Below are 25717 nucleotides of genomic sequence, written 5' to 3' on the forward strand. Positions count from 1 at the left end.
AATAAATATATTTGAGGATAAGAGAAAAAGTAAAAGAAGAATAATAAAGACATTAGCAATACCATATTTCAGCATGCAATAAAGCTATAATAATTGAAATATGGAATATTGGCCCAAGATTAAGCAGTATATCAATGCAGTATAACAGAAACTTCAGGAGCAGACAAACATTTACAATAGGGTTTTAGTAAAGAAAGGGCTGTATTATTCAACAAATAGGCTAATGACTGAATAATTTCTTTGAAAAAGTCTAATCCCTCTCTTTACATTATACTACATATAAATTCTGTAAGATTAAACATAAAACTGAAAGGCAAGGACCAACTGGGATAAAGCCTCCATCATATAATATAGAAGTAGTGTTTTCATTATATAAACCATAGCTACAGTTAAAAAAAAAAAAAGAGCTAGTAGAAAAATGGGTGAAGGACCTAAACAGGTAGTCCTCAGTTCCACTCTGCTCTTTTAAACTGCAGGGCTTTTACCCTGGAAATGAATGTACTGGGGCTTTTCATTCAATGGAAATATTTGCATATCTGATAAAGATGAAGTTAAGAGGGCTCCTGTCTGAGAATATGGTCCTTCTGAAGACTGGGTCTCAAAGTACTTCAAACCAGTCTAATTTAATTATCTGGCAGAACTCTAATTTCCATAGTTATATCTGAGACCTTGCCAAAAACAATAACTATATCTCTCTGTAACCTCCACTGCCTGCATTCCAACCTTGGAGCACCATCTTCCATCACTGTAAATCACCCCCTTGGGTACCTCGACCCCCCCCAAATTTTGATGTCACAAAGACCTCTAATCCATCCCTGGTAGAAAAGTTTTCCTTCTCCTTCACTCCTTAGATGGCCCCTCTTGCTTGTCTGTCTGGTTTAGATCCCGTGGTCACTGGTTATAATCACTCCCTATACACTGGGGGCTCACAGTCCCATCCTCGCTTCTCTCGCTTATTTGTCAAAACGGGAACTCGTTTAAACCCGGCTCCCCTCCTGCCCTGTGCGTATGGACACAGTTTCACCGACTGGTCTCATTTCAGCTCATGACCATGAGTCTCGAGGGGCTTCTGCTCAGCCACCACACTCTGTGGTTCCTGGACTTGCCCTCTTGTAGAAGACCTTCCCCTCAAACTTCCAAACTCTTTTCCCTACCTCACTCTCAGATGAGACCTTGATCCTCCATCTCTGAGAAAACTGAAGCAATCAGAAAAGAACTTCTATAGACTCCAATCAATTCATGCGCCCGTGTACCTGCTTCTGTACCTCGGTACTTGGGTTCCAACCAGCTACCACAGATGAACTATCTGAGCTCCTCTCTGAAGCCAAGCCCTGCATTTATGCCCAGGTCCCTTCCCTCTTAGCTACTAAGGATGCCGTTCCAGCACCTCTTCCCTCTCCTCCTATCTCATCGCTCCTTCCCCTTTACTAAACCAGATCTTTCCTTTAGCCTAGAAACAGTCTGGTACTTCTGTGGTCTTAAAATCTATTTTATGGAGCCTAGCCCTGCTTCCTCCTGTAGCTGCTGGCCTGTTTCTTTACTCTCTTTTGCAGCAAAAGTCCTTGAGCATTGTTTTCGCTTTGTCTAAACCTTTTTTTTTTGTCATTCTCTCTTAGACCATTCAAGTCCAGGAATTTTTCCTACCACCACAGTGAAACAGTAATCATTCCTCTGGTGAACGGTTCCTACGTGGCCATCCTACTCGACCTATTTGCAGGATATGAGACAGATGATCACTCTTCTCAATACACAATCTTCGCTTGATTTCCAGGGCACCAACATTTCCTCTTATTTCTCTGGTCACTTCATCTCAGTCTCCCTTGCTCACCCTCTGCTTTCTTCCTGACCTTAATATTGGAGGGCTTCAAGGCTCAGTCCTTGATCCTCTTCTTTTTAAAAAAATCTACTGTCATTCTCCTGGTGATCTTATCCAGCCTCCTGACTTTCAGATAGCATCTGTAGGCTTAGGCAATCAATTTATATCTCCACTTGGACCTCTTTTTAAACTCTAGGCTTTTCTATTGTACTGCCTACTCCAGTATCCCCACTATGCTGTCTAGTAGATAATTCCCATAATTGGTTCCATGTCCAAAATTATACTATGGATCATTCTCATCCTACCCCTTCCAAACAGACTCTGTGTATAGCTTTCCTCATTTCTGTTGATAACATGCTGTCATCTCAGGTGCTTGGGTCACGCATCTTGGAGCCACCCCTGACTCTTCTCTTAGACCCACATCCCACCAGTCCTATCGCCCTTCCTTCACAACACGTCAAGAACCTCACCCTCCTCATGAGGGTTGTCTGAGCCAACACCACTGTCCCATATATGGGAATAGTCTGTGTCTTCCCTGTCCCATGGGTCTTCCCAGGTGGTACTACTGGTAAAGAACACTCTTGCTGATGCAGGAGATGTAAGAGACATGAGTTCGATCCCTGGGTCAGGAAGATCTTCTGGAGGAGAGCATGGCAATCCACTCCAGTGTTCTTGCCTGGAGAATCCCATGGACAGAGGAGCTTTCCTTACACTCCAGCTCGGGGTCCATCACTTTTCTACTCAGAAACCACCACTGGCTCCATAGTTCACTCAGCGTGAAAGAGAAAGTCCTTACGATGGCTGATAAGCCTCTTTATTAATTAGTGCTTCTCAAACTACCTGTGGTGAAGGACCAGTTTACTTGCACATTTATTTTCTAGTGCATCATGAACCAACGTGGGTCACATGTTTGGATATTATGGCAATGTCGAAAGTCAAGTTGTTTAAATGCTTGCTCTCCATCTCTGTGCTCACCTTGCCTCCAAACCAATGACAAAATTTGCAGACTGGCCCTGGTCTTCCACGGGCAGCGAGCAGTGCTGCTGGGCAGGCTGCTCCTAACCTCCACCCCACCTCTCTGACCTCATCTCCTACCATGCTCCCCTCGCTCACTCCCCGGGTCTCCCTGAATGTACAGGAATGTTCCTGTCTCAGGGCATTTAAGACCTTCTTTTTCTAGTTGTTTATATTTAAGGTGTACAGTTTGATGATGTGATATACATATATATCAGTAAATGATCACCATAATCAAGCTAATTCACATCTCTGTCACCTCACACAGGTCACTGTGTATGTGTGTGTGTGTGTGTGTGTGTGTGTGTGTGTGTGTGTGTGTGGTGTGTGGGTTGAGAACATTTAGAAAATTTCAAGCATACAGTTTAGTATTGTTACCTAGCATCACCCTGCTATACATTACATCTCAAGAACTTGCTCATCTTGCCTGGAACATTCTTCCTTCTGGCTTCAGGGGCTTAGCTAACTGACCACCCCTCTCTCCCGACCCCTTCCAAGTCTTTGCTTAGTTCCTGATTTCTCAGACCTGATTTAAAATCACACCCTCCCCTTCCTCACTCCTGATCCGTTTAATCTCCTCTACTTTTTCTCTCTTTCCACAGCACTTACTAACAATATTATTAATTATTTGTATTTATTCTCTTAGTTTCTGTATCACCTGCTTAGAACATAATTTTCACAAAGACAGAGATTTCTGTCTATTTTGTTCTCTTAGGTATCCCCAAACCTAAAACAGCTCCTGGTCCAATGGTAGGTGCTCAATAAACATTTTTGAATGTTGAACTGGTGAACACATGCTTAACCTTGCACTTACCTTCATACCAGGAAATCCTTCTAGTCCTGGCAACCCCATTGGACCAGGTTCTCCCTGTTAAATATGAACATAAGAACACAAAAGCAACAATCAAAGGTTTTTAAATCATTGATTTCAAAAGCAAGGATTTTTTATTTTTTTGCCTAGAAAGTACTCTCTCAAACACTGATTGGTAATTTAGTAAGTAAACAGTGTGCTCTATTTTCAAGCATCTGTATTCTTGCATTTGCATTCTTGGTATTTGAAAATAGTCAGAAAATAAAGCTATTCCCTGAAGTATGAGTATTTTTTATAATTAACTGTTTTTATTCTGATTAAGAATCTGCTCTGAATGAATTCCTCTAGTCAGTGATAACTCCAACTTCAATAAAAATTAGAAGAAAAGGCTGGACTTTAATAAACTTTGCATTTGCGAGGTAGCTAAGGTTTCTAGATTATCAGAAAACAGCACTAAAGATGGAGCTCTCAAACCAAAGTTTCTCATGCCTCAATACTCCCTGGAGCTGGACGTGAATTGTGGGTGCTTCAGAGGACGGCCCCAGAGGCAGTTATTGCTGATGGGCCACTGAGAGGAGATGAGTAAGCATTTCTGTTAAAAAAGGTTACATATGCTGGTGTATGGTCACAGCTGACTGTGAACTTTAGGACCTCAAGGAACCCATTTAGAAAGGTTAGGGTGAAGGAAGCTGCTAACTCATAACAATAAACATTAGGGGTTTTAAATTAAGAGAGATTAAGTGGGTTGATTGTTGTTGTTCAGTCACTAAGTCATGTCCCAATTCTGCAACCCCATGGACTGCAGCATATCAGGCTTCCCTGTCCTTCACTATCTCTCACAGCTGGCTCACATTGATGTCCATTGAGTCAGTGATGCTATCTAACCATCTTATCCTCTGTCACCCCCTTCTCCTTTTGCTTTCAATCTTTTTCAGCATCAGGGGCTTTTCCAATGAGTCAACTCTTCATATAACGTGGCCAAAGTATTGGAGCTTCAGCATCAGTCCTTCCAATGAATATTCAGGGTTGATTTCCTTTAGAATTGACTGGTTTCATCTTCTTGCAGTCCAAGGGACTCTCAAGAGTCTTTCTCCAGCAACACAATTTGAAAGAATCAGTTTTTCGGGCTCAGCCTTCTTTATGGTCCAACTCTCATATCGTACATGACTACTGGAAAAAGCATAGCTTTGACTAGATGGGTCTTTGTCAGCAAGGTGATGTCTCCACTTTTTAATATGTTGTCTATGTTTGTCATAGCTTTCCTTCCCAAGAGCAAGTTTCTTTTAGTTTCATGGAGCCCCCCAAAATAAAATCTGTCACAATAAAATTTGTTTTTTCCTTTTATTTGCCATAAAGTGATGGGACTGGATGCCATGATCTTAGTTTTTTGAATGTTGAACTTCAAGCCAGCTTTTTCACTCTATTCTTTCACCCTCATCAAGAGGCTCTTTAGCTCCTCTTCACTTTCTGCCATTAGAGTGGTATCATCTGCTTATCTGAGGTTGTTGATATTTCTCCTGGCAATCTTGATTCCAGCTTGTGATTCATCCAGGCTGGCTTTTCGCATGATGTACTCTGCATGTAAGTTAAATAAACAGCCTTGATGTACTCCTTTCCCAATTCTGAACCAGTTCATTTTTCCATGTCCAGTTCAAACTATTGCTTCTTGATCTGCATATAGGTTTCTCAGGAGACAGATAACGTGGTCTGGTATTCCCATCTCTTTAAGAATTTTCCACAGTTTGTTGTGAACCATGAATTAATGTTAACTACAAATATTTTCTCAGGACACTGGATGCTTTCAACATAATCATATAGAAAATGTAGCTTTCCAAGTTCAGTCTCTGTAAATGTATTTTTGCATGTCTAATGCTAATCTACTTCAAATATACTACCAACACTAACTTCTATTGTGAGTTATAATACTGTCCTTATTATCAGATGCTTAATGAAAAGCATATGATCTGGATATTTTCTTTGCTCCAAAAATCTTTTTAGACATCTACCAATACGTAACCTGTTAATCAGAAAAAAAGATGTTTAGATCCTATTCTGAATGAAGCTCTGTAATAGAGGCCTTGGGTTATTGACAAAGGAAATAAGCTCTTTGATTCTCTTTGTTTACATTCTCAGTTATCCTTAGGACAGAGGAATTGGTTGGACAGTGCTCAGCCAATCAATCGACATTTATTTGAAAGTAGCTAATAATAAATATTTAATTGAAAACTAATTATAAATTGAATACCAAGGGAATGACATGGATCACCTCAGGAAAGAATAAATTCAATTAAGAGTGATTTTTATCTGCAAAGTTTCACTGAGAAGATTAGAGACAGTGATGCAGGTCTGGTGGCCTGGGTTTGAAGGAGGCTGGAAGAGTAAATCTTCCCCCAGAGCCCAAATGGATTAGGGATTTTCCATTTTCTATTCAGTGACCTGATAGCTCAGCTGGTAAAGAATCTGCCTGCAATTCAGGAGACCTGGTTTGATTCCTGCATCAGGAAGATCTGCTGGAGAAGCAACAGATTCCCCACTCCAGTATTCTCAAGCTTCCCTGGTGGCTCAGCTGGTAAAGAATTCACCTGCAGTGCGGGAGACCTGGGCTTGATCCCTGGGCTGGGAGGATCCCTTGGAGAAGGGGAAGGTTACCCACTCCAGTATTCTTGCCTGGAGAATTCCATGGACTGAATAGTTCATGGGGTCGCAAAGAGTTGGACACGACTGAACGACTTTCACTTCACTTCATTCAGTGGCCTGTGATTCCACCATTCTTGGCTTATCTCTGTAGTATGAGGTAGTATTTCTCTACCTGGGGGCAACTGGTAACATGAATTCCAAAGGAATAATTTAAAGATTTATCTAAGATAAATCTGAAGGATTACACAGTAATTTCATAATTTCACATTTTATGATTCTAATTTTGTGCTTCACCCACTTAATTCATGCCTCTAAAAGCAAGGAACATCCTTCACTTAGTTTTTATTCTTTATCCTTTGTTGAAGCTAAAAAAAAATCAAAGTCTCATCTCTTCGGATATTACTCACATCTGTCCACATTTTTGTTACCACCCACTTTCCAATCTAAATGAATTATAACTTATCCTTTATTATTATAATTTTAAAAGAGCTTTCTCACCTTAACCTACAGTTCCTAATGAAAAGACTTTGGTGTTTCAGGGAAGGCAGTGAGAAGCCTATGTACTCCTAAATGATCCAGAAGGGATGTTTGTGTATGTGTGAGTGTGAGAAGGAATTACCAAGAGAAAATTTTTGTCAATAAGATGAAAGAAGATTGAAATTGGAATGAAGGATATAGTGGATGAAAGGATTAAAAAATGTTACAGATAAAGAAAGCACAGCATGAGTAACAAAACAAACTCCCACATGACACAGTGGGAAAATGCTTCTAACTGGGTTAAATCATGATTTTAGGAGAAAACAAATCAGTTTTTAATTGCCTAATAACAGAAAAAAATCTCTTTCATGCATCTCCTTTGAAAATGTATTTAGATGAGAAAAGATTGCTTTTTATGGCTGTCCTGCTTGTTTAAAATTTATTCATCTCGTTTTTCCAAACTCTACTGTAACGAAAGGGCCTTCAGTCTTTTCTCGTGGCGATGGAAAGTGCTTTGAAAATTTATATCAGGTACATCTGAAATGAAATATGAAGGACAGAACACCTGCTTGTAAAGGACATGACAGAAAAGTCAGCCAGGGAATAAAAGTAATCTAACTGCATTTGGCAGAACTTTTCCAGGGACACCTCGTAGTTGAGGAGGATGCCTGACCACAGTCATCATCCTTCAGGGGCCGGAAGACAGGATCTCTCCCCAGGCGGAGGGTTAACCTCCCGACACATCACTCCCAGCAAACGAGGTTATCACAGCTCGCCAAATCTCCTCCAGAAAAACTGCCTCAGACTGAAAGTAAATAAACTGCCCCTATCTCTGTTGTCGTTGTTGGGAGATATGGCAGACATCTTAAAGAATTTCTTTTCAATAAATATTTTTCTTTCATGGCCCACTTTTCTTTCATGATCCACTAATATTTTTCTTTAATGATCCACTTTCATGATCATCAAAATAGTCCTATTGGAAGAAAGTGCTCTATTTCTCAGGAGCTTTATATGTGTCTCTTTCCAGCCCAGGTGATTTCTACAAATGCACTGGTGGGGGAATGTCAAGGGCAATGACATCAGGACTGAGGATTTCTGCGATGAGGAGCAGGCCTGCTGCCTCCATGCCCACTGACAAACATCTCAGAAGGCAGGAATCCCTGCTGAAGCTCTTCTTAACACTAATAAAGATGTATTTTCTAAATGACACAAAACATGGGAATATACATACCACTGGTCCAGGATCGCCTTTGGGGCCCTATAAGAAAAATATGAGAAGTCACCTTGAAAATAATGACTGAAGCAAAATCACAAACTATGAAGAATTTTTGTCCAATTTGCTTTAATACCTGTAAAAATATGTGCAAGCCTTGCTTTGCTACAGTTTGGATTTGAAGCATAAGATGAGGAAATATAACTTTATAGAACTCCCATGACATTGTCTGGACATTGATTTAGTTCTCAGATTTCTAAAATGTGACATCTCTATGCATAATGCAATTTTTCATTATTTTGTGTACAATCTTATTATTATTGGTTTCATTTATTATCTCCTGCAGAACATTTTGGTTATATTTCTAATGCATAATTTTCAGTGAACTTAGGATGTCTTTTTGTTGTGTGTGACTGTTCAGTGAAAATATGCTTCATGATAAACAACCGTACTCACAGGGGGGCCGGGTGGCCCTGGGTAACTGGGAGCATTCACACCTCCCTTCAAAAGAGAAAGAAAAAGATGAGAAGAATTTGTAGTAACCTGGAACCAGAAAGTGACTTTACATAATTAGAAAACTAAATACCTGGATTTTATATAAACTGCTCATTCCATTCCCTTCATTGAACGGTACACCCTTAGAAAAGAAATGAGATACGAAATTATTCTTTTATGTTAATAGTGAGAGTCTCTAACTTTGTTGTTTTACCAAATGATATTTTTCCTATTCTGTTTTAGAAGCTGAGTTTAGTGCTATCAGTAAAGATAACAGTGTTTCCATTTTTGGTTTTTCTTGGTTTTTCTAAAGCAAATGTAGAGGGAAAAACCCGAAGGCGTGTGAGCTCCACCTGGAGCACACACACACACTTTCTGCAAGACCACGATGAATGTGCTGATTTGACAGATGAGACACTAATGTATTCAGAGGAAAATATTATTTGCTCATTAAAATTCAGCTTCTGAATTGCCAATTTATGCTAACTGTTTACAGCCTGCTGACCTGCAGGCCATAATACAGGAGTGCTGATGAAGATGTGAATAGGGAACAATTTGGCTACTGAAAGGTAATTTTTTCCCACAGTCTCTTCATACTGAATAGAAAATTAAGAGAAACAGGGGATATGATTTTATTCACATCCCTGTGTGGATGTTCTACAAAAATATATACTTTAAAACAACAGGGAATAGGAACTTCCTAATAAAATTGATCTGTGAATCAAGTCCCAGGGTAACACTTTAAAGAGAACTCATCTGAGAGGCTTTCATAATCATACATTTTGGCATTCAGGAAAAATTTGCACATGAAAATTTTAGTTCAGATCTTTTAGCCTTTTTAAAAAAAAATCCCCATAGAATCAATAACTTGCATTTTCCTTTAATGTGATTTCCACATTTTAGCTGCAAAACTGAAGATCCCTCATTGCCCTGCTTTAAGACCATGGTAGCCAGTGGTGCTCGGGGCAGGTGACCTGTGTGCATCCTGCAAACACTTGTGAAGGAAGGAAAAAAGCTTTGTTCATTTATTCCTTTAGTATTTCACTCATCCCTTTGACAATTCAATTCGGCAGTTTGACAAATGCTGAATGTCTCCTGTATATAGTCCTGGAGGGCAAAGGATACTTTTGTCTGAGATTTCTAGGGCCAGGCTGGGAGGGTTCCCAGGAGAGACAGCATTTAATTTGTTTTGAAGAATAAATAGCCATGGAGACTCCAGGTGGGAGGAGGGAGGGCGATTTCTCAAGTCCATTGTGAAATACGGGTCCCTTTTGTGGGCTTATGTTGCACTTTGCTGTGCTGTCCACGAGGGAGGGAGTGCATTTCAGTGTCTGAGCCTCAGATGCTGCCTGCCCTGCTTCCATGTCAAGGGAGAAGGTAAGTGAAACAAAACGAAGAGCAGGTTTAGGAAAACAGATGCCGATGTCTTCACTGAAGTGTGCAAAGCACACAGACACGCAACCTATCTTTGTTGTCTTCGGAATCTCAAGAAACTTACCAATGGAGAAATCTAAGACATAAATCTGCACAACAACATACGCTTCCTTTCTTTTGCTTTTTGATGAAGGTGGTATTTCAGGTGATGACTTGGGCCATTTCAGGGAGTTACCCAGTTTTCCTGGATGTCTCCCTTGCATATAAGAGGTGCACATGTTATTAAACTTTTGATTATTTTTCTCCAAAAAAAAAAAAAGTCACAGATGAATTCTGCCCCCTTTGGGTGAGTTTGGCTTCTTAAACTCTCCCTCTGAGGCCAGCGGGAAGGAACATTCAGCGAGATGGAAGCTGTGATGCTGTTCAAGCAAGACCCCACTTGAGGGCAGACTTGCTCCAGGGAGAGGCACCTGTCTTCTCCACAGCCTCCTGACCACAACATCTGCCTCAGCCCTGAGGGGAACACTGATGGCCCTTGTACATTTCATTCACTAGGCGCTGTATAAATAGAGTTTCCTAGCATCTCAGGCATCATGGATAGTAATAAACACACACAGCACAACACAATTTTTCTACCAACTCACATTGCTGGAAGGGATCTCTTTATGGCCCCTCTATTTCCCATGAATGAGGCTCATTGAGGTGAAATGACTTTCGAAGCGTCCCCCAGGCGGGAAGTGGGGAGTCAGGTAGACGCCCAGGTGAACTGAACCCACAGCAGGGAGGCCCGCAGCACACGAACCGGAGCACTGTGCCTCAGGGCTGGGCTCACAAGGACAGTCAGAGCTCCCCTAAGCCACACTGGCTGTCATTCACATTCGTACCTGAAACTCAGACGACTTTTATCCTTGAAGGTACCTCAGTGTAGTCCAACCCCTTTACAAAAGGCTTTTCCCCCCCTTTTCCATTATGATATGTTTATTACAGGATACTGAATATAGTTCCTTGTGCTAGACAATAGGACTTCGCTCCTTATAAAAAGCCTCAAGTAAAAGCACACATTTATGGTTTAAACATGAAACAACTCACAGGTGGTCCCGGTGGTCCAGGTCTCCCAGGGGGCCCCTCGCTGCCCTGCAAAGGGTAGACAGACCAACATCAGTGACAGACGTTTCTACCCCAGGATTATGAATCAGACATTCTGAAATTGATATGACTTGTCATTCTGTCAGCCTTGCAAAGTCTTGTTCAGCTCGGCTTTTTCATTCACCTGGGGAATTACTAGACTGCAGGAAAGCTAAATGTCTTTTCCCACAGGCATTCAGATCTTCACCGTTTGACTCCTAGGGACAAAGATTATTTTTAGATGGAGCCAGACAACCAGGCGATGAGTCCTGGGCTTTGAGCGCAACTGGGAGAACTCTCCCCACCTTGGGGTGCAGAGCAGACTTCCTGGAAGCGGGAGTGGCTCAGGGACTCGGCTCTCTGGGGCAGACCCTCACCCTACCACCTTCATCTTTGGGGAACCAGAGGGGACATCCACATACTTTAATTAAAGAAACCTCTCTCACTTCCTAAGTTAATGTCAGGCATGTCCCATTGAGCAGAGGTGACCAAGCGACAGGGCTATTTAAAGGAAACATTCTGTACAACGTAAACAGCCTCAGACATTCTGCTTCCAGGCAAGGCAGACTGAAAATGACATCTGTGAGAAATGAATTCAAGCTGAAACTTGAAACATGGGATTTGACTTATATTTTTATAGAACACAGGCTGGTTATTAGTCCACGATAAGCAGAGGCACGATACTCCCTTTGGTGTCTTTAACCAGTTCTTCTTGTAACTGCTTTTTTTTTTTTTTTTAAAGAATAGGTTCTAACAATCTCCTAAGTCTCTTGATTATCGATGGCAAGAAATGGTTAATTAAAGAAGAATCAGAGAGTAAATTCTTACTTATCATGCTCAAGAATTTTGAGGGATTTTAGTTCATTTTCATAAATTTGATGGGTTCCATTCCAATCTCCCCAATTTTTTCAGTAACCAAATAATCATATAAACTTTCTGATTGTGTCTTTATCAATAAAGACCAACTGTAAAATTTTTCTTGCCATGTATCTCCCTGAGGCTGAGTAACAATGAGTGTATTGAATGTTTCTCTCTAAGACACATCAGGTCCTGCAGGCTGCCAGCAGAGTCCTTCAGAGAGTTATGTCACGGTTCTCATGAACTGCAAGAGGACGACAAACAAGGAAAACATGTGCCGACTGAAAGGACTTTTTTTTTCTGGCACAATTAAAAGTCATATTTTCCTTCTCGACTGTGGCCCAAAGCTCATCTCTGTGTGGAATTCCCATTAACTTCAAAAGGCAAATCTCTGACAGAATAATTTTCATCAAGAACACACAGAAAAGGCTGGTGGGGTTGGGCAAGCTCCCTGGGATGCTATCAGAGAAAAACGTGTGAGGCTGTCTAGAATAAGCACACGGTTGCCTTTCAATTTTGCGGAGGGGGATTCCTCTGCTCCTTGATGCCATTATGCCCATTGTGGGCATTTTGGGGTATGAGCCACTGAAGCAACTCATGGATTCCTGATTCTTAAATTTCTCAAATTGGAATAGTTAGTTCATGTGAGTCAGGTGCTGGCTCTATCACACTGTGGTGGGTGGGGGGGCGGTGGAGGGACTTCAGCTCTTAAATTGGGTACCGTGTGAGCTTCCTGCTGAGACCCCTCTTTTGCTGCCCTTCCCTGCTGACTCGTTGACTGGACTCCCCACAAAGCAAGCTGTGATGGTTCTTTAGAGGACTTCCCCTCTGACTCTCAAAGGATGGGACTTCCAGATCTCCTCAGCAAGCCCATCAGTGACTGGAATCCTGATGCTGAGAGCCGTGAGCTGTTGGGAGCCTTGGCACCTGGGGCTGGACGCCCCGATACTAGCCACCTTCCTGCATCTCATCAGGAGGTGGCTCTCACCCTGTCCTTCCACACAGTGGATGCCCAGGACCTTGTATCCAGCCTGGAGCTGGCATGTGGTACCCACATTCTATTCATCCTTTTCCTGGGAGCGTATCTCTTGTATTCAGAGCAATTTTGGGACCTATGTACTTCCAAGCCCCCTTCCCTGACATCTATCCTATTCTGAAGCTTTGCTTGATTTTCCAGACTTTCTCTAAAAGGTCTTGCCTTGATCCACCCCAAACCCCAATTTGGACAATCAGTGAAATTTTCCCTCTGTACCTTGTCGCCCTTTGTTCCCATGGGGCCAGGGTGTCCCGTTCTTCCCAATAAGCCCTGTAAAACACAAAACTAAGTTTGTTACCGAAATTACAAGAAAAGCCAAGTGTGTTGGAAGTTGGTTGCTCAAACTGATACATTTTGAAGGTCATTTGATCATAATTAAATCAGTCCTATAAGTGTACATTTCTTCAGGCTGATACTGCAGCTGTATCCTGCTGATAAGCCCTTGGAAGGAAAAAATTTGTATCTGTGGTCGCTTTTTCACCTTGGCCAACCACATTTAATGACCTTAATTGGAACCTTTTAATACATTTAAAAATTTAGCCTTGCTGTTTAAATGGCAATTTACATAACATTATGCCTTCCAAAATGAGCTATAATTTTGGTAGTGATCAACATTTTAATACATCATAGAGCAGAATTAACAAGGTGCATATTGAGTTATGCGATCTGCATTTTACCAATGGAAAATAAAATTTAATTTAAAGTCTTCTTTGAGAACAGTGAGCTATAATTTCCATGATTCCTTTCACAACTCTTGCTCTTAACTTTTAATTTTAGTGTACAGTTTAGACTCAGGTTTGTTCAATGTAACTGAGGTGAAAGCAAAAATGGTAAAATTTTCATTATGGCAAATCCAGGATTCAAAACATTAAGGAACATGATTACATTCCTACATACCATTTGCATAGGAACTCTAAGGAGAGGAGGATTGCAAAAATTGCTAGATTTAACAAATAAAAATACAATATTTGGGACAAACACGCTATGAAACTATTTATTTATATGAAATTCAAATTTAACTTTATATCCAGTATTTTAACTGGCAACCCTAGTTTTGAGCTGCTTTAAGGAGAGATTGGGTTTAACAGGAGGGAAAGGAAAAGAGATTTCTGTTATAAGAAAACAGGATACCTAAAGACACAAAGAATGTGATACTGTGTTTGAGAGACAGTGAAAAAAGGTGCCAACTAAAGCAGAGCATATGTTAATTCATAAATTGGAATAAAATGAAATTGAATCTGATAATCCCTGACCCATTTTTTTTTTCCATCTAGAGAATGAATTCATAGTTTATGGTGCTTAACATGTAAGATGTAACCATCTGAGTATCCCAAAGGTCAATGCCAAAAAATTATAACTAAAAGAGATAATGTTCTCTTCTATATCCAACTTCTATTCAAATTGACTTGCTTAATCACAGACAAGTCTCCACAACCCTTAGCAGCCTCAGGTAACACTAACAAAAATCCGAGACGTCAGATGCTACTTTTCCAGGCAATGCTTCAAAAATCTACATGGAGGAACGGAGAACAAAACAGCAAGGAGGGACCTGAGTTCACTTGGCGTCATCTCAGCAGACACGAGCTGTGAGTGAGACAGTTTTAGCAAATACTCACCGGCGGTCCTGTGGGGCCAGGAGCACCTGGGAGGCCTGGGATTCCTTGAAGACCCTAGAAGAGATAGTTCCTACTATAAACCCTGTTATATCGTTGGAAACAAAGTATTTTAATTCAGCAACTATTTTGACTATTGAAAACAAAACATCTATGTTGGCTAACCAAGAAACAAGATGTTTGTCATGTGCAAAGACCCACTTTCTAAGAATAAGGATGTTGAGCTAAAATGCTGTGGCATGCATGGCATCTGTAATGAACATAATTTAATGCGTTTGGTGATTCATAGAATATTTTTGATCTCTTTTTTTTTTTTTGAGCTTTGTGCAGTAGAAATTTTATTAAAGTGATAAGGATAGAAAAAACTTCTGACATAGATGTCAGAACGGGACAGAAATGGTCCCTGTGGTTCAGGCGGTCCAATTTGAAAAGCCACACAGTTTCAAAACACAGGTGGCTCTAGTGGTAAAGAATTTGCTTGCCAACACAAGAGACACAACAGACACAGGTTCAATCCCTGGGTGGGGAAGATCCCCAGGAGAAGGAAATGGGAAATCACTCCAGTATTCTCTAGTTTAAGCAGAGCATCCTCACAGTCATCAATAGCATCTTTGAGAAGCTGGCACTGCTAAAGCATGAAAATACAAATTTCAGAGGAGCAGAGTGCCATCAAAGAAATACATGATTACACTGATGCTTCATTCAACTAGTGGAACAATGGATTCTGTGTTATGATATAATATTTAGTTTGGCTGGCCAGTTCATTTTAAGAAATTTGGCTCATCAGTGAATTTAAATTTGGAACCCTTTAGTGGCTTAAGCATAAAAGTGAACAGATAGTCTCTTCTGCTCTGTCTTGGATTTGTAGCATCATGCTAGTTATACTGGATACATTTATATATTCAAGGGAGAATTGCTAAGATTAACTAATAATTTGCATAATTAATTTGTTCTTTTATCAGATATTTCAGCAACAGATTAAATAAACTCATAATGTGAAATATTTCATAACTATTAAAATCATGTTTCAAAAGCTATTGAGTAGTATAGAAAAAGGGAAAGTTACAAAATGTTACATAGGATAAGGTCCAAATTATTAAAAAAATTAGAAATGCAGTTTCTGAGAGATGAGACTGATGGAGGCTTATAATGTCTTATCTGGAAACTTTGTATCAGATGTGCTTCAGAGTACTGAATTTTCAGATTTGTTTTAAAGGAAAGTGAAAGTGAAGTCGCTCAGTCGTGTCCAACTCTTAGCGACCCCATGGACTGCAGCCTATCAGGCTCCTCCATCCATGGGATTTTCCAGGCAAGAGTACTGGAGTGGGGTGCCATTGCCTTCTCCGGTCTTAAAGGAAACACACTGCTTATACTGGTATTACATAATACTTCCAGTGGCACCTAAGGCAGCACCCGCTAATGAACACGCAAATATTTCTATTGCAAAACACATGATATTCTCACCACGTGGGATACATAGATTGGCTCCATTTGACTTCAGGTCAGATTTTTCTGCTGAAGAAATTCAATCCAAACTTGGGAAAAATTTGCCAGGTTTTCAGAGGCATTTGAGCTTTGGAATTGTGGATCCGAGATTGTGGACCACAATAGGACTTTTACCAACAGTCTGAGAAGCACAAATTGGAGTAACTTTTAATCTTTTTAGTGTTTTTGTATATTTCTCAGATTTTCCATAAGAAACTCAGATGACTTCTTTGATGAGAAAAATATACTTTAAAATACCCATTTATTATCTCAGATAACCATATGATGTATCAAGTTCTATTTAGAATGGTTCCACTTTTTCAGGATTCAATTTTCTTTACTAAGTAATCCTTTTATAGTGCCAAATCATTCATTGTTACAGTAAGTTCCCTTACCTTTTACTGTGATGAAATATACATGCGGTACATATTGTAAATATCAGATAAAATGACCATGGTAGAATTGCTACATAGTAAGTTGCTACATAGCTATTTATGGGAGTTCTAGAGGAGCAGGGTTCCATAGGGTCAAGGTCCACTGCATTAATGGGGTCAAGGATCAAGCTCTATGAAATATGTCCATCTAATGCCGAATGGGATCATATATTCCTTCAGGTTTTTCATGTGATAGGAGGTGAAGAAATGCTGGAAAGACTCTTCTTGGGAGTGCTGAAATGCCTCCTGTAATAAGAGTCTTGAGTAAAATCTTATGCACACTTGTGTTAAAGAATGTGGATCTAAACTTTCTTCAAGATGGGTTCATCCTCACTGGCAATGCTCTGTGTGTGTATGTGCGTGTGTGTGTGTGTGCGTGAGCGTGCATGCACATGTGTATGCATCTGCAGGAGGTACACATTAGCATGCTGTTTTGACTCTTTTTATTCCCCCACCATTAACTTGTTTATGGGGTTATAACTGAAAAGGAAAAAAAACCTCCTTTGGGAATGGACCTCTAAGTATCTAGAGATTATAAATGGTATACCACAAATTGCTTTATCTCAAAATACCCACATTTCCATAAAGTTCTCTCTATATGTACATGTATAAGATATGTATGTTCTTATGTATTCTTCTTTTGCTACTTTTAGTCTCAAGACTGAATCAGTCTAGAGATGCTGAGTCTTTAGGTAGTCTAATTTATAAGCTTGGGACTCATTAACCTTTGATGACCACATTAAACTTTAAAATAAACCTCAGTCCATAAATAAAAAAATCGTTCTCAGCAGTCTTTCTCTGAACAAGCTGAAATTCTGTACTAAGGGTAAAAGTTACTGTGGATGTATAAAGGGCAAGAAGATAATTTTAGAAGACAAGAACATCATTAAAGAAGACAAATACATATTAAAGAGTAAGACAGTCGATTTAGCATATTGTACTAAACTAAAATACAAATTAAAATTTATTGCATAGATAGTCAAGGATCATTAGAACCAAGTTCTTTCCCTGTTCTGATATTTTGATTTTTCAATTCATAGCTCAGTTGCTATCAAGAATATTTATTTTTCAACTGCTACAATTTATGGCTGAAGATATTCTGCAAGTCCCACTTATCGATTATTGTTCTAAAATACTGTAAGAAAGACCTGCCTTCCAAGCAAGAATTGCCTCTGACTATAAGAAGTGAGTCTGTGTTCTATCAGTATCTCCCAATTTGTTACCTTGAGTTGTGAAAGAACATCTGTAACAACTGGACAGAGGACAATGTCACTTTTGTAAAAACAATAACAACAGGCAACTCTTCTGTTTAAGTTTCCAAATGGATTATGATCATTATTAAATAATAATTGGGAATTCCTCAAAGAGTTAGTGTGATGTCATTCTATATCTTTTCCAGTAAGGGTAGGACAGACATCTTAGATCTCGTATAATTAGATATTGGTGGTGGTGGTTTAGTTGCTAAGTCATGTCCAACTCTTGTGACCCCCATGGACTGTTATGTGTATATTAAAATAGTATAATTTATTGGCCAGTTGGCAATACATATGTTCTGGGGCAAAGTTTCATTCACTTAAACAAATCAACAAATTAAAATTTCAGGGAGTATCTGAATCCAAGAAGACAAGATAATATTCAGTACTTCCCATCTGTCTGAGAAGGAAAAACTGCATTGACCCATACCACCTGAAAGGCCCAACTGAGTTGTATATTACTTCAGGCATATTCATACTTCTCATGTGATGTGAAGAAACAATGAAAAACAATCTCCTTATGAACTAGCTGGAATTGAATGTCTAAGAGTCTTGTGCAACATCTGTGTACCCTGTGTTAAAGAAATCCACAAGTTGTACTTAAGGAAAAGCACACTAAAACAGTGGAGGAATTAAGGAGGGGTTCAGTTCACTGCAGAATCAATAAAAGTTAACTTCTAATAAATTTAATTTAGAGTCACTTATAAAAAAACCTGAATTCCAATTATTTCCTGATCTTTTTGCTATTACCTTCTCAATTGCCTTTAAAGCCTACTTCTTGAACCCAGGCAGTTAAAAGCTGTTAGACTATTAAAATCAGATACTGTACTTGTACTTTAGTGCAACTTTCTGTGGAGCATGAAGATGCAAAAGCTCGATAAGTCTTCCTTATTTCGAAAATAAAATGCCTTTACTCTTTTATTTATGGATGAAATAAATGTTGTATTTCTTTGCTCTTCAATTTTTAACTTGGAAAAAAACAAGCCAATCTTCACTGTTTTCTTGAATAGAATCAATATTAATTAAAAACAATAACATGGTAATTTATAACATGAAATATATAACTCCAACTCAAAAATAGATCTACTTTATATTGCCATGATTTTCTACACTAACATCAAGGTTAATATATGCCAGATGGCTTCCTTACTTTCATTAAGAATTATTAGTATCAAAACTGTTTAAACTAACAACAATTCATCATCCTAATTGGTTTTTCTAAGAGTTAATGTGAATTATGCAGGAAAGAATGCTACCCTGAGATCGACATGGCTGAGAGTCAGAAAATTATATCACCATCTCAAAAGCACATTTGACTTTGAACCTTAGTCGGAGGGTCGGCAGATGATTAAAACCAGTCCAGGCAGACCCTTTTGATGTGTGTGTGTGTGTGTGTGTGTGTGTGTGTGCGTGTGTGTATGTTTTCCTCCCAAGAGTTTAAAAGCTGAGCAGAGATACAGACAAACCAAGGTCGTTGAAATTGAGTCATGTTACAGCAGAGGACCAGGAAGTTCTATTGAGTTCTGGAGCTGCCCTTCTCCCTAGGCTGGTTGCTAACTAGCCCTTCAATTCTATGAACTCCTTTAGGATTTTTTTCAGTAAGTTTCCTCTTTCCCCTTGCTTTTGTCTTGAGAGACCTAGAATTTTTACCTCCTGCATGAAAACATATAATTAACTGATATGTTAACTTTGTAAATTTCCTTGTCCCAAAAACTGGACCACTGACAACAAATATCAGCGTATTATTTAAAATGGGCTAACATTTGGAAAAAAATACTGTTTTTGTTTTTATTTGTTTAGCATCAGACATGAGCTATAGGTGTCCTTTTGTTGTGTCCTGTGTATGAAGGCTCAGCAGGAGGGTTCCATGGTCAGAGGAGTCTTTTACCTCATCACCTTTCTCCCCAGGCAACCCAGGGTAGCCCCGCTCGCCTTTGCTCCCCTAGAAAGACAATACATTCAGTTAGTATGCTCAGTCATTTTGTCAGCTTTGGAAAAATGAAAATATCCTTCTAAGGACTCTTGGGGCATGTCATTTGGGCAGAATTGGGAAACAAATAAATGACATAAGCAGATGGCTTTTCCAAGATATTTTTAGAAAAGGTACTATGTTTTAAAATGGATTTTTTTTTTTTTTTACCTCAAACTTAAGGTTGCACAGAAGGGAGATTTCCCTACCTTTGGTCCCTCTCTGCCTGGGATTCCTGGCGGACCCCGTGGCCCTAGGTCGCCCTAGAGGACAGAGCAGTCGCAGATAAGAGAGGCACCATGTGGCACTTCCAGGGTCCCCTGGTCCACGCTCAACCCTCGCCTTCTTACCTTACGGGCTGCAGAATCAAACTTTCCGGGCTCACCAGCACCTGATTCTTCTCCTTTGTTGCTTTTCAGCCCAGGGACACTGGCTTGGCAGTTGCCACAGAAATTCTAATGAGGATAGAGATAAGATCACTTAGAGATTCATCAAAGTAATGTATACAAGTGAGTTCTGATTGGATTTGAACTTCCATCTGAACGTTTGCGAGAGCTGAATGACAGCCACTACTATGTCATTCTACAATTTAATCGGTTAGAATGACTACTTTTGGGGGGACAAAAACTATCTTAAAAGATAAGCTCAGTGGGTTCTCCTCATTGTCCAGTGGCTAAGACTCCATGCTGCCAATGCAGGGGGCACAGGTTTGATACCTGGTCAGGGAACTAAGATCCCACATGTCTCATGGTGTGGCCAAAAAAAAAAAAAGATAAACTCATAATTCAAGGACACAGAGTTCCAAATGCTTAGCAGCATGTTTAAAAAGAGGTGGCAATTAAGTTTGGAATAATCGGCAAGATCACAGAGCTCATACAAACAAGAGCATAAATCCTTAAAAAAGAAAGAAAACAAGAGAAAGCTGTGAAGAAAGGATTTTTCCTTCTGAGAGCCCAATCAGTTGGACATCTATACACAGCTTTCTAACATTTTGTTAGTTGAAGCACTCATGTGGGAAGTAATTACTTGAGTGACTTGGACTTGACTTCTAAGTCAAATCCAAGTGCAGATAGGAAATCTAAGTGGAATTACCTTTCCCTCACCTTCTCTGTAATCTTTAGTTCATCTGGAAAGGCTTGAATTTAGGTGTCTGAGCTCACAAGATAAACTTCTTATCATGTAAAGCTCTACAGAGGCTTATTTTTAAATACATTGTTATAAAATTATGGTCAGAAAAGGCATGAAATAGGGACCACTGAGTGGGGGAGATAGTTTAAATTTAACAACTGACCAAAGGTAGGACAATAGAAGACTCTATTCTTTCATCCTTTTAACCAAGTGGAAACATCTTTAAACATGGAAGTGGGAACTGAAATTTGGCATTGATGGGAAGTTGACAAGAAAGCCCATGATTATTCAAGTTCAATATTTTGACCCAGTGTATATGAGGACAAGTTTGATTTCCACACATATGCTCCATGGAAGACTAATTTTGTATGGTATTGAAAAGGTTCTGAGGCAATTTGCCTAAAAAATGCTGGGTTAGAACAATTCTCCTTATGGTGGTCCTTCCTAGTGCTGGAAAACATTAGAAGGACATGGAGTGTGCAAAGTTTCCCAAACCAATTTGACCACCAGGATCATTTCATTTAGTTAATGTGTTGGTAAGGAGTTAAGAAACACATACCTAATTGTAGGACAACAACTATTAAATCTGAAAAACTATGAAGGTAGCAAGATGCTTGAGGACTTAGGAGAACCAAAAAGCTTTCCATATTTCAAAAAGTATAAAGAAGGTGAATTACTGTATCTGTAGACTTTGGCAACATTTTAGAATGGAATATTCAATTGATTTTTTTAAAACTGAAGTATAGTTGATTTATAATGCTGTGTTAATTTCAGGTACATGGCAAAGTGACTCAGTTATATGTAGATATATATCTTTTCAGATTCTTTCCCACTATGCTGCTGCTGCTAAGTCACTTCAGTCGTGTCCGACTGTGCGACCCCATAGACAGCAGCCCACCAGGCTCCTCTGTCCCTGGGATTCTCCAGGCAAGAATACTGGAGTGGGTTGCCATTTCCTTCTCCAATGCATGTGTGCATGCTAAGTCGCTTCAGTCATGTCCAACTCTGTGCGACTTGGTGGACAGCAGCCCACCAGGTTCCTCCGTCCACAAGATTCTCTAGGCAAGAATACTGGAGTGGGTTGCCATTTCCTTCTCCAGGGCTAAATACTAGGAATATCAAATAAATCACACATACATACATGTAGCCCATGTGAAAGTGAAAGTCGCTCAGTCGTGTCCAACTCTTTGCAGCCCCATGGACTATACAGTCCATGGAATTCTCCAGGCCAAACTGGAGTGGGTAGCCTTTCCCTTCTCCAGGGGATCTTCCCAACCCACGAATCGAACCCAGGTCTCCAGCATTGCAGGCAGATTCTTTACTGGCTGAGCCACCAGGGAAGCCCTGTAGCCCATGTGTGTGTATACAAATATACTGTCCATTCATACATTGACAGATACTATGCATGAGGTTCAGTGGAATGTAAAGGGTTCAATCTTAGCCTTCCAAAAAGAAACAGGCAAATACATAACCTATGTATGTTCCATTATCATCCTTCCCCATCTGTTTTACAAATAAAATAAAGGGAAGTATTAGAGAAAAAAATGGCAGTGAGATTAATTCCCTAGGAGGTGGATAATAGGTAGAGATTATTTTTATTTAGTAGAGTCACAGGTGTTAGGGTAATTGTCAGTTTTGGAATTTTGTAACACACTTTGTAAAATCCCATGACATAAAACTCAGCCTTCAAACTAGCTGTTTCTTGAGCAGCTTTTCATTCTGGTCTGGTCAGGGCAGATACTGTGAGGAGGACTGGGTTTCACAGCGGAGAGCCCAGCGGGTGGTGAGCACCATTAAGAGAAAGCTATCACTCCAGGGAGAATGGTCTGCTCAGGGTGTTAATGGCACTCTTCCTCTCATAGGTCACCTCAGAACTACCAACTCACCTCAGAACTCATAGCTCACCTCAGAATTACCCACTCACCTCAGAACTCATAGCTCACCTCAGAACTACCCACTCACCTCGGAACTCATAGCTCACCTCAGAACTACCCACTCACCTCAGAACTCATAGGTCACCTCAGAACTACCCACTCACCTCAGAACTCATAGGTCACCTCAGAACTACCCACTCACCTCAGAACTCATAGGTCACCTCAGAACTACACACTCACCTCAGAACTCATAGCTCACCTCAGAACTACCCACTCGCCTCAGAACTCATAGGTCACCTCAGAACTACCCACTCGCCTCAAAACTCATAGGTCACCTCAGAACTACCCACTCACCTCAGAACTCATAGCTCACCTCAAAACTACCCACTCACCTCAGAACTCATAGCTCACCTCAGAACTACCCACTCCTTCTGTGCCCTGGCCCTCCACCCCTCTGCTGCTAACATGAGAGGCTGGTAAAGAAAGAGAGTCAGGGGATTAGTACCAATGGCACAAGACACAGATGGATCCATGTTCCTTTTTCTGTCTGAAAGATGCTCTACCGTTTAAAAAAAATGGAATTTTAGTTCAGGCTAACTCAACCTCTGATAAAGATTTCCTTTCTGATTTTTCCTGGAAATTAGGACACAATTTCTTACATAGCAACAGAATACCTTGAGCAAGGCCCCGATGTCTCCCAAGAGAGGAAGTGCAATCTGTGGATAAGGAGAAAAAACCAAATACAGGTATTTAGACATATACAGGCACTTACAATACAAACATACAACAAATGTTGATATTTTCTCTCAAAATGCTGGGCAGCTGAGATTTCTCACATAAGGCTTCTAAGAGCCTCGCCATCGCCATCACGATGGTTGGCTAACATGAAGCTTCCTATTCAGAAACAAACACAGGACACTAACAGAATTCATAACCATTTTTGAGAAATAGAGAAATACCATTTCTTTACCATGAACATGTAAACACACACGTCATCGTTTCAATTCTGAGTCATGCCAGGCAACTGTCATGCCAACCCTAACATATTATTAGTTTTAAATTATACATAAAGATAAATAATTTGTTAAAAGGAAACCACTCCTCTGCCAAGCAAATCATCAGGCTGTTGAGAAATATGGAAAGTACAAGATGTTTGCCTTAAAGCTCTTCCTCATTGAATTCTAAAGAGCCAATAGGTGGCTTAAGTGATAGGCAAAATAGACATTGGGAAACTCAGGCAGAGCTTTGGCCTCGTGTCTTAAAATGTCGTTTCAGAGAGACACCATAAACCCCAGTAATGCTTTAGACTCCTAGACAATACACACGTGATTCACTACATTGGGGAGTTAAAGGCCAAGATACGTCTCTGCACATAGCTTATGAAGGCATGTAAGGCCCACATGGTGTGGGAAGCAGGAAGATTTGTGAGACTTAGAACTGAGAGGCTAGATTTGGATTTTATTATACAAAATTCTTAATACAATGTCATGTACCATATGGCTTCTTAAATTATAACTGCCAATTCTGAGGCTATTTAAAGGGATTTCACTGTCGCTCAAAGCAAAGTTTAGCCTAAAATAAAACTTTGGACACACATTTAGTGCCTAAAGCCATTTTGAAAGAGCCTACTCAAGGCAGTTTTGTAATTTAATCATTTCAGCATTTTTAAAGCCACAAAATCAATAGATATGTACCATATCGTGGGAAACTTATCTGCAAACATTCGTTTAGAAAAATGAAATTTATTTAGTCACTAACATTAGAAAGAATAGAATCTGTGGCTATGTATTTTAACCAGTTTTCCATGGGATTGAGACATTATATGCCAAGGTTCAACTTGGGGCAAAATTGTACAACTGAATTATGCCCTCAGGAAATAAGTACTCACCACACACACAAAAATGCTGATGTAGCTTCAATTTTTTTCCCCTTTAGAAAATAATGGGGATAAACAAAATCACCAAGCAGTCACTGAGCATTCTAATTAGTTTGGACAGCAAAACTTGCTTGGTAGGCTGTTTGGCTTCTGGGTGCATTAAAGATACATAAATCAGGCACAGTCTGTCAACATACCGGGTCACCTGGGGGGCCTGGCAGACCTGGCTTTCCATCCCTCCCTGGAGCTCCCTGAAAACAGAAACATCATGTTCAAATCTTTGCACCTTGGCACAAGAGCAGATTAAAACAGGGGCAGAGGAGAGGGAAAGCAGGTAAAAATTGTCCTTACATCATTCCCTGGGGTCCCTGGAGTTCCTGGCAACCCAGGGAGACCTCGAGGACCCTGCAAAAGGGGGAAAATAGTTACTTACAAGGACAGAACTTTAGTAATTTCTCTCCAGGTCAGCAAAGTGGATTTGCTGTGCCAAATAGCTTGGTTAAGTAGCTTACCTGAATCCCTGGCTCTCCAGCTGGTCCTTGGGAGCCCTGAGTAGAAGGAGATTCAATGATCATAATTCTGCTGAGAATGTCCATAAATTATCCACAAGGGATAAAGGAACAAATACTGTCATGTAGTTAGTGGAGCAGCAGGGCTCGCCACCACGCACACCCTGAAGACTCTCTGCAAAGTTGGCTAAGAGTTCTGGGTGGCAGGTAGACCGTGACCTAATACAGTGCTGGCGGTACCAGCATGAGTGTGCTTGAGTGCCCGGGACATCCATCTTGGCCCTGCTATGGCTCCTGCACACGCATGGGTGCACGAACACCACACCTGAGTTCTGTCTGTCAGACACTGACCACCCACAGGGCAACCAGCGCAGGCTTCCTTCCTTCCTGCTCTTTACTGTGAGTCCTTTCTCTGAAGAAACTGCCAGAACCTGTTTTCAGTGAGAGGAGTAGGAAATAAAACTTCAATCAATTATTCTTTTCTATGTTAGAAAACTGGAATTTAGAGGTAACTAAAACAGGCTAGAAGATTATCGGTGAATCTAGTAATGATAGATCCTTCCCTACTGCATGACTATGGACCTCTGGCCGAGGAAGTCAGAGCTGGGGTCCCAGTACCTGATTTCACTACCTGCTTGCTGCCTTCTCTCTTCTTACTTTGAAATAAATATGCATATTGTCCAAGCTACTTGCTTTCTTGCTATTTATTCTGTGTGTTTA

At 40.3% G+C, this 25717-nt stretch overlaps 1 protein-coding gene across 3 annotated transcripts in view; it reads right to left on the minus strand.

Annotated features, from left to right (window-relative positions):
* Positions 1-25717, minus strand: part of COL19A1 (collagen type XIX alpha 1 chain) — a 441848-nt gene that overhangs the window by 44563 nt on the left and 371568 nt on the right. The window contains exons 30-43 of one of the 3 annotated variants that reach the window (XM_081529389.1): positions 25001-25036; positions 24840-24893; positions 24686-24739; positions 23287-23328; positions 19961-20065; positions 19820-19873; positions 19530-19583; positions 14473-14526; positions 13073-13126; positions 10927-10971; positions 8555-8605; positions 8425-8469; positions 7987-8013; positions 3645-3698 (exon numbers count right to left, since the gene is read on the minus strand). In XM_081529389.1, the coding sequence (XP_081385515.1) occupies positions 3645-3698; positions 7987-8013; positions 8425-8469; positions 8555-8605; positions 10927-10971; positions 13073-13126; positions 14473-14526; positions 19530-19583; positions 19820-19873; positions 19961-20065; positions 23287-23328; positions 24686-24739; positions 24840-24893; positions 25001-25036 (729 nt within the window). Of the gene's footprint in view, positions 1-3644; positions 3699-7986; positions 8014-8412; positions 8470-8554; positions 8606-10926; positions 10972-13072; positions 13127-14472; positions 14527-19529; positions 19584-19819; positions 19874-19960; positions 20066-23286; positions 23329-24685; positions 24740-24839; positions 24894-25000; positions 25037-25717 lie in introns of all 3 variants that reach the window. The other 2 variants (XM_081529388.1, XM_081529391.1) reach the window with 2 other exon arrangements.

The sequence above is a fragment of the Giraffa tippelskirchi genome, chromosome 9 (assembly GCF_054371585.1).
Source record: "Giraffa tippelskirchi isolate mGirTip1 chromosome 9, T2T-mGirTip1v1.2.pri, whole genome shotgun sequence".
In the NCBI taxonomy this organism is placed as follows: Eukaryota; Metazoa; Chordata; class Mammalia; order Artiodactyla; family Giraffidae; genus Giraffa; species Giraffa tippelskirchi.